This window comes from Myripristis murdjan, chromosome 6, assembly GCF_902150065.1.
Source record: "Myripristis murdjan chromosome 6, fMyrMur1.1, whole genome shotgun sequence".
In the NCBI taxonomy this organism is placed as follows: domain Eukaryota; kingdom Metazoa; phylum Chordata; class Actinopteri; order Holocentriformes; family Holocentridae; genus Myripristis; species Myripristis murdjan.
In genome coordinates, this window is record NC_043985.1 from 28,851,308 (window position 1) to 28,860,453 (window position 9,146).

Here is a 9,146-nt window from a genome sequence, read left to right on the forward strand (position 1 = left end):
CAGCTTCTACTGGTTTGGAGTTTGTTATTGTACATTTATGCATGGTGACCTGTTTATTTATGTTTACATGCATTATTTCAGAATGGAGATTTTTATCTGGTGCCTCTTGTTATTTCAGGATTTGGGGATACAGTTTTCGTGGGTGGCTGTGTATACCAAACATTCCACCGTAGGGAAAGCAAATAAAAATCCCTTCTGTTCCTGGGATTTAGGCTAAACTAGGGGGTGAAAAAAAACTTGGAAAGAATTTAATTTGAACAATTTGGACCTTTTTTTTCTTGCTTGAGTAATTTTTTTTTCTTGCAGGCCTGCACATAATGTAATTGCGCTTGCAAATTGCACTGTTTGTGTCGCTGCTTGAAATCCACTGGTGAATTAGTGGGAAGCTTACTCCACATAATTACTTTTGTTATAGTTTTTCAAACTGGCAGCAGCGAAAGGTCACTGCATCACCACTTTGAGCGCTACAACTCAACGTCATGTGTCTGATTTCAGTCGGAAAACGGGTCCCGGCTCCCCTGTGGGACAGCAGTTGTATTGCCTCTCGTGAGCTCGGTTGTGCAGGGCTGTGTTTCGCTCAGGGTGCAATATCGTTAGGATGACACTAGAGGGAGTTACAGCTGTATTTACACCATGCCGCCTGGCTCTCAATGCATGATTCTGTACCCTGATGCACAACATTCAGTAAGATAATTCATAATTTTATTAGGGCCTCCTCAATCAATTTGTGATTTCAACAGAGATTCATAAAAAGTCATAAGTGCAATCCGAATGATTGTCAATTTCCTGACACATTTTGCATCTGAGTGACATTTCAAGACATGTAAATGATAATACCGGTTCAGTGCATCGTGACGAGTGAAGAAAACGCATAACATGCTCGCTTCTTGCCAGAGAACATTTGAAAACAACTGTTCACTTGTTCACTGCATCCCTTTGCTGACATTTGTGTCTTTTGTCAGTGTTCATCCTTTGATACTGCAGGACAGATTGGCTTGGCTTCAGAGAACGAGGCAAAGTGTGCACACGCTTGTTTCTCAGCAGCTGAGGCCTCCTCTGTTCAATATGGCGAACACGTGCCGACTAGAAACCATCAAAGGCGTCACCTGCATTTTAGGAGGCACCAGTCGTGTCTGTAAGGCAAAGTTGATCCTGCAGAGGAGGATTATCCATATCATTTAACTCCATCCTTCCAGTCCACAGCCTTAGCTTTTAGTATAATTTCCACTTTTTTTCATCACGTACCACAAACCCAGACCTTCATCCATCTCGTCCCACCGTAGCCACAACAGCTCTTCCACCCTCCTTTGCTTCATGTCCAGTCCTTCAGCTTTGATGCCGGCGCCTTATTGTCCTTTTTGCCGTCTGTGGGCAAGTCGTGGCCCTTGGTGTTTGACCCCTGACTCCTGCGGTTCATCTGGTGCAGCAGGAGCAGGAAGAGGGCAGAGACGATGAGAGCCACTCCCGCCATGAGGAAGCCCGTCCCGTAGTTGCTCATCTTGTCAATGAAAAAGCCTTCGGGGAGAGAAACACAGTTAAGTGTTGTCAGAGCGTGATGTGAGGGCCTTCTGCTGCCTCCTGACAGTCCAAATTTCAGCCTGCCAGACTAGTCAAAACATCCAGAGATCATATTTACACTGTCTCCTCCCTGAATTAGCGAGCTGGCCTGGAATGCAACTGCGCTTCCCAAAATACAACATCACAATTATGTCAACATTTTGTCTAAACTGCGACAGACAGGCAGCGAGAAATGAGGCGAAATAGAGTGGAGACAAGCAAGAAAGGACTGCACGAAGATGATATTTTTTTCCTGAGGCGGTAACACCAGAGCTTTCCACCAGTGAAGAAAACATAATTAGAACGCTTTGATGCATCCTTAACATCAAATCATCTCTCTGGTCTTCTAAGTATCTGAAGTCTCGAATGGTAAAGCAGAAATGATTTTGTAATAGCCTCGGTCCCTAAGGGGAAACTGTTCAGCTATTAATAGGACACCACAGATTATATTTATATATCTGCTTCAGTATAATTAGCATGTAACTTTATTCAATTTCAAATCCAGCTTGATTTTAACAATTAGCTCTGATGATATCATTTTACTCCAGATTAGGACGTTTTACTGTTTTGAGGAACGTGTTAGAGAGAGACTGATGGAGATACCAGCGCTAAAGGGAAACAGAGATAGAAATAAAGGCCTGAAAGAGCAAGATGTAAGAGCCAACTAATGTGTATGTGGGTGTGTGTGTGTGTGTGTTGCGTGAGATGTAGTGGCCGTTTTCTTCCCAGAAACGACATCAGCGGAGCATCAATCGACTCCACTTAATTTACAGTGAAATATGTTTACTATGCCAAAACAAAAAGACCAATTCATTTTGACACACACATTGAGGAGAGTAAAAAAACAAAAAAAAAAAAAACAGCAATCTCTCACAGTGAGGCAATTCAAATCGCTCCTCTCTCTCCTTTTCGCTTTACTAACAGCCTTCTCGGAAAACCATAAATACTATCAAATGTCTGGCAGAACAATCTGAGCTACAATTAAATGAGTTTTTTTTTTTTTCTATGTTGAAGCGGCCAGTGTTTCACATGAGAGGTTTCCCCAGCTGATTTGGTGCTGGATGTGCTCGGAGGCAGGACACTTTCTGGCAGCGGCTGCAGTGCCTGGGTGCCAAGGCAAGCCGGGTATTTTTCAGGCTATATTTACTGCTATTGTTTGGAGTTGAGAGTAGAAAAAAAAGGGGGTTATCACCTCGGTAATCAAGTTCAAATGCTCACTGGCTATTAGGACAGCACTCTGGGTGGTGGGGCTATCTGTCCGCTGTCATTTGTGCAGGAAATGACAGGAAAATAATGCTTTTGTCCACTGAGCTGAGCTGAGCTTGCCAGTAGATTCTGAATTCATCTGCCACTTGAATTGCATAGCTGTCAATGTAATTTTTTTTTCTTTTAGAAAACAGCAGAATAATTGAACACAGGATCTTTTCCCCCTGAATTAGCTGATTGATTTGATGCACTTACCAGCCACTGCCAACGTTTACAGTAACAAGTGGCTGCTGTTAAATACTGAAATTGTCTTCATGCCTTTAGTGTACTGTGGATGGACAGAGAGTTTGTATGCATTATACTAAGTGTACAAAGTATAAGGGACGCTGGTTATACAGTAAACTGATGAGGTGAATCCAGGTAAAGTTACTATCCTTTACTGCAGATTAGGGCTGGGCAATATATCTTTATTACACCAATATTGTGATATGAAACTAGATAATCCCTGGGATTTCAGATACTGTGGTATCTTGGCATGACACAGATGCTGGCTATAGTGAAGGAACGCAATTTTCTGAACTTATTAGCCCCTTAAACTCTGATTCTCCTTTAAAATTCCCCTTAGGGTCGATTCTGGACTGAGCCCTTCGTTGCATCTCCCCTGCCTGTCCTGTTTCTCTCTATTGTCACTATTGAATAAACCAGAAATGCCCCCCAAAAATCATCTTGAAAATCCCCCGTAAGTGACTTCAAAGTTAGAAAAAACATTTTTGTCCAGATTTTATGACATTGTCACATATATATTCTGTATCTGCTGGCTGCAATGCTTCACTGAAGTTGCTGAGTGACATATTCAAATTGAAGATGCCATTTTTTTTTATAGCTCCACCATGACATCAAATGGGATATATTTAGATGCCTTGTGCATCATTTTATATACATTTCCCTGTTATTCAGCAGGACCGTATTTGGCATCTTTAGAAACCTTGAGATCTCTGCTAGAATTTAAAATAAAGTTTTGTGAGTTTGAACAAAACTTGGCTGCACAGCAATGATGAACTTACCGATGGGACCAGAAGTGTTAGAGGTTAAATAGATCAATGATTTGATCTGTCTGATTGGTCATCATATCATATCCACATTATTAATTACTGATTATCAAAAATCTTATGAAAGGACCCATAGTTATCATTAAATGTCATCACAATATCAATATTAAGGTATTAGGTGAATAATATCGTATTTTGTCCATATTGCCCAGCCCATTGTGTCTTCAGTTTATTTTAGTGTCTTTGTTTTGTCTGAATAGCGATTCTATATGTTTTCTCTTTCTCGGTTTCACTGTTTTACCATGTATGTGTGTGTGTGGGGGGTGTTAGCACAGTTGTACCACACCACATATGAATGTGGACAAAGAGTGTAACAGAATGGGAGGTCAGTGGGGTAGAAACTCAATGCTAAGGGGAAAAAAATGCAGCTTCAGGAGCGATAAGCCATGAAATTAACACAACCATAAAACACTATGATATTGAATTTGTGCACGGTCGCTTTCTGAATATAAAAATCTAGACTCCCGTGGGATACACTGTCAACAAAATCCATGATTAATTGAAGGGTGGTCTTCCATGACAGGAAGACATAAAAAAAATCTCATTGTGGGTGAGCAGGCTCGCTACGCCGCACTTACAATGCAGAACGGTGTACAAGCGGATCCATTGTGTGAGATTTAATGTCTTGTGGAAGAATAGGACCAGCCTGAATGACAGACACTGTAACCTTGAGTAAATGAATGACACTGTCGGCCTGTTTTCTTTGAACCTCTGCCAAAGTAAATGTTAAAGTAGGTGCTGTAAAGTTCCTCTCATTCTGCTCCGCTTTTTTTTTCTATTCTTTTAAAAGGTCACACCTCATTGCACATTGTTTATGTCTACCTGGAAGCGAGCAAGCGTGGCAGCATGGACCGTGGGGAATTTTTTGGCAAAGACTTGATCAAAAAAGTCTGGATAAAAACACCTCTCCTTTTCTCTCTGACCTGCAATGGGCGGTCCGAGGAGGCCTCCGCTGCTGCGTATGAGCATGAAGAATCCCAGCGCGCTGCCAAGTCTGTGGACGCCCACCACCTCAGCCAGGACGGTGATGTGGATGGAGACGGTGGCTCCGTACACCAGGCCGTAGGCTGCGCTGAAGATGGCCAGCTCCAAGAAAGAGGAGGCCAGCGGGCACAGGAGCAACACGGTGCCGAGCAGGATCACCGTGGCTGTCAGCTGTTGTACCTGGTGGGAACAGGAGACACAGACTGAGGATCGGCTGCTGCACCCACAGTAGCACCCACACTTGTGCACACTCGTAATGTAAACAGGTTATACATCAATGCCTGGCTTCAATTTCATGCTTCTTGCCTCTTTTCAGTGCGCTGGAAATATACAAATAGCCATACGGTGCACATAACTGCAGCAGCGCCTCAGCTCCTCAATCAACATTGTCATTTTGCAGGATTTCACTGCTCTGCTCAAACCCACTGTAACACTGGAGGTGGTTTCCCGCACAGGGATTAAGCCTAATTGTAGACTAAAACGCCTTTTAAACAGGAATAATTGTAATTGAAGGTTTAAATTAAGCCTCCAAGGAAGCAGGTGTAACTTCAGATTAACGCAGTTTGTCACAGCATTTCCACACAACGGTCTTCTTTAGATTCGTTCCACATTTCACAAGCATGATCAGTCCACAGCTGTGTGCAATCATCCTCACTAATGCAGACTTACACAGGTTTTGAAAGTCATCATCATCACCCTTTTATATCAACAAATGTCCATTTTGATATTCTCTGTGTCTAATTGATGCCATACAATAACGATTCAACCTGTAGCCAGTTAATTCATGCTTTTCATATTTGCTATTCTAAATTTCTACGAAAGAAGCATCTTTCCTGGGAGAAATCCTGTGTTGCATTGGAAATGATGTTTTTTATGTTTATGGGTTGTTTGCAATAAATGTGAGAAGGTAGAGGAAATATAAGAAGCCACAGTCTGCACTTTGCCTTTATTATTGTGCAGGGTGAGCGTAAAACACTTAAGCATATATCACTTTTTAATAAAGGCGTCACCAAAACTAAGAAAAACATGGATCGGGAAGATTATCACACTAAATGTTGTTAAAGACTCCATAGTCCAGAAGCAAGTGATCTAAAGTTCTGGTGTGTTTGAGAAAGACACTTTATATGCTAGGATTTAAACCCTGTCCCAGAAACCACCTCTAAACGTACCGTCTCCACCAGTCTCAGGTTGGCAAACCAGCCGAAGGACACCCTGCCGATGAGGTCCAGCACTGCCGAGATGGACATGAGAGCAGCTGCCTGGTACTCCTCAATCCCCTGGCTGCGAGCGTATGGCACCAGGAACAGGGCCGGGGCAAAGAAACCCAGCGCGGCAAACACCCCAAACATGGAGTAGACCATGAAGCGAGAGTTGGTGATGAGGGTGTAATCTACGTATCGAAGGATTTTGGTCCGTAGCTCAGCCCATGTAGCCCTGCTGTCAGGATGCTGCGCCTTTGTGGTCAGATCAGGTGTTTCTTCACAGGTCTTAGTGCTGTCTACAAGACCTCTACTGATCGTTGAAGCTCCCTGAGACATTTTCAGCTCCTCATCTCCGAGACAGTTTGGTTTGCTCTGACCCTCTGAGTCCTTCTCCGTTAAGGGCAGGGACTCCGGGCTCAAAGTCCCCTCTTCCTCTTGGACCTCGCTGAGATGAGTCACCTCCCTGGTGGCGTTCAGGGGCCTCAGCAGCATCCCACACACGCACAGGTTGAACTGCAGGCCCCCCAGCACCAGCATGGCCCCCCTCCAGGAGTAGCTGTCAATCAGCAGCTGGAAGAAGGGCGTGAAGATAAAGGTGAGGATGCACTCTCCGGCACTGGCCAAGGCGTTGGCCACCGGACGCCTCTTCTCAAAGTACAAGCCCAGCATGGTCACAGTGGGCGTCCAGGTAAGAGCATAGCCGAAACCTACGGTGAAGGACAGCGGTGACACAAAATGAGGCACGGACGTGGCATGTGAATTGATTTCATGGATGCGTTTCAAGTAGAGATGAACTTTGTAAATACAGATGCCAATACATGGGATGAAACTTGCATTGCAAAATGCATTGATCTGATTGATCACTGGGGTCAAAAAATGATTTATAATAATTTACAGGCTTAAAATGCACAAAAATCAATGTACTTTCATTGCTGAGATGTTTCTTGGTATCGGATATTAGTCTTGGGTAAAATCTATGATATGGATACCTCTTTCTAGCCCAGTGTCAGTATCAGTATCAGTATCAGATGCATCAATACCATCCAATATCAATGCACTGGTTTGTGTATGTGTGTGTGTGTGTGTGTGTGTGTGCATAGAACAACCCACCATTGAGGAAGCCCACTGTTATGTAGAGCTCTATCAGGTTTCTTGCAAAAGCCCCAGTGATCACTCCAAAGCTGCACAGAAGTCCTCCCATGAACACCACTGAGCGATGGCTGTAGCGGGCGCTCAGAGCAGACGCTACAGGGGCTGCAGAGGGACACACAGGGCATGCATATATAATCCTATATATTTAACTAAGGCATCTTAACAACCTGCAAAAAATTAAAGGCCAAAAAATAACAATAATAATAAAAAATAAAAATAAATCAGTATGCATGGATGTGCTTCCCTCTGAGTCCTACAGCTACAGGAATTATCCTGTCCCAGTGTCTAAATGAAGACATTCTTTTGCAATGAATATAGTATCGATTTTATTCAGCTGGCAGGTGGAATAGATCCCACTGAAGACATAAAATATTAAAATAGTTTTTAATGAATCCCACTGCCACCTACTGCCTTGTTACTTCTACATTTGAATCAGATCGAATAGGTCAGTTGACTCACCAGTCATAAAATTTACATGAGATGAAAAATAAAAAATATTCTTACAATTGCATGGTATCAACAAGTTACAAGATTTTTACACTGCTTCCTGTTGTATATACATCTTTACATACTTTACATATTGTTTTATTTTCTGACCGGCCAGTATGTTACACAATTGATATTAAGCTGATATACAACTGCTGTCTCATTATATAAGATAATATTCTTTCTGCTAAATGCCATTTGTTGTTTTATTAATAGCAGTAAGTTCTGCAGATGATTAAGGTGGTGTGATTCATGCAACACCACAGGGACCTTTGGCAGACTTTTAAGATGTAGGGGAGAGCCACCTGGTGGCTGAAACCCCACGAAGTCTGTTATATTCGCTTAGTCATCTGAGGGATGAGGCATCACAGTGGAAAAGAGCGGGGATATTTTCTCAGATATGACTAAGAGTTTGAAGAAGCACTCTAAGAATAGAGGCTTGATGAAAAAGTAGCCGTGTCTCAGTGTCCACTGTTGCTTTGTTTTATATGCAGAATGGTGTTAAAGACAGAGTTATGTAATATTTATTCTTAAAAAACCATGATAATCACCGCCAACATGAATGGTGGCCACAGCGATAGAGGTGATCCAGGAGGTGCCTGTCGCTGTGGTGGCAAAGTAGCGCTGTATCTCGACGTAAAACACCCCGAAGGCCTTGATGACCCCGAAGGTCAGGCCAAACACCAGGAAGCAGGAGAGCAGGATGAACCAGGCGTAGCCACCATCAGGGGCTGCGGCCGGCGGCACGGCCGTCCGAACCTTCTGCGCCTTCGCTGGAGGGTCCATGGTGATCTGCGGTGGTTTCTGCTTGACTCAGATGTCTGAGGAGGGACAACGTTATTTTGGGGGGGGGTTTGCATTTTCACAACAATGAAACAACAAATATTCTGAAATTGCAAATTAGGAAAAAAATCAATGTGAAGATCACTAGGTTACACCATCGCTTGCAAATGTCAGCTTTTATTTTGCCAACATTTCGGCTCTATGATCTATGATTGAAATATCAGCAGAAAAATAGAAGTAACTCAGGGTTTGCATGTGTGTGTCTGAGCTGTAGAGCCTATTCTAGGTACTGTACAATCACCAGATAATGCAAACAGAGACATGCATTGCTCATCGCTGTAGTCTCCTCTGAGGGGTTGTGTATGTGCATAACCGTGATGAGAAATGGAGGGACATTTTAAGCTCTCTCCGGTGAGCTCTGTTCAAGTTGCTCTCACTGATAACAACAAACTGCAAGCAATCACAATGCTTAGATTTGATTTACACTGTTTGGAAATCCCCGGGGTATGCATTTTAAATCTACAGTATAATGAAATCATAATAGAAGATCCAGTATGTGGACAAAAATAAATCTCTTCAGGGCCTGCGTTTGTAAGCCTCTGTAAAAGCCCATCCTGTTATGTTTGTCATCTCATTGTATCCCCTCACATGACGAAAGCTTAAACTT

The 9,146-nt window shown here is 43.0% G+C and overlaps 1 protein-coding gene across 1 annotated transcript; it reads right to left on the bottom strand.

Annotated features, from left to right (window-relative positions):
• Positions 1 to 1,312: 1,312 nt before the first annotated feature.
• Positions 1,313 to 8,482, bottom strand: LOC115361013 (monocarboxylate transporter 2). The gene is made up of 6 exons (XM_030054249.1): positions 8,248 to 8,482; positions 7,169 to 7,312; positions 6,436 to 6,765; positions 6,026 to 6,333; positions 4,796 to 5,036; positions 1,313 to 1,515 (listed from the first exon to the last, which is right to left on the bottom strand). Exons 1-6 carry the CDS (start codon positions 8,480 to 8,482, stop codon positions 1,313 to 1,315), a joined length of 1,461 nt encoding a protein of 486 aa, XP_029910109.1.
• Positions 8,483 to 9,146: the final 664 nt, after the last annotated feature.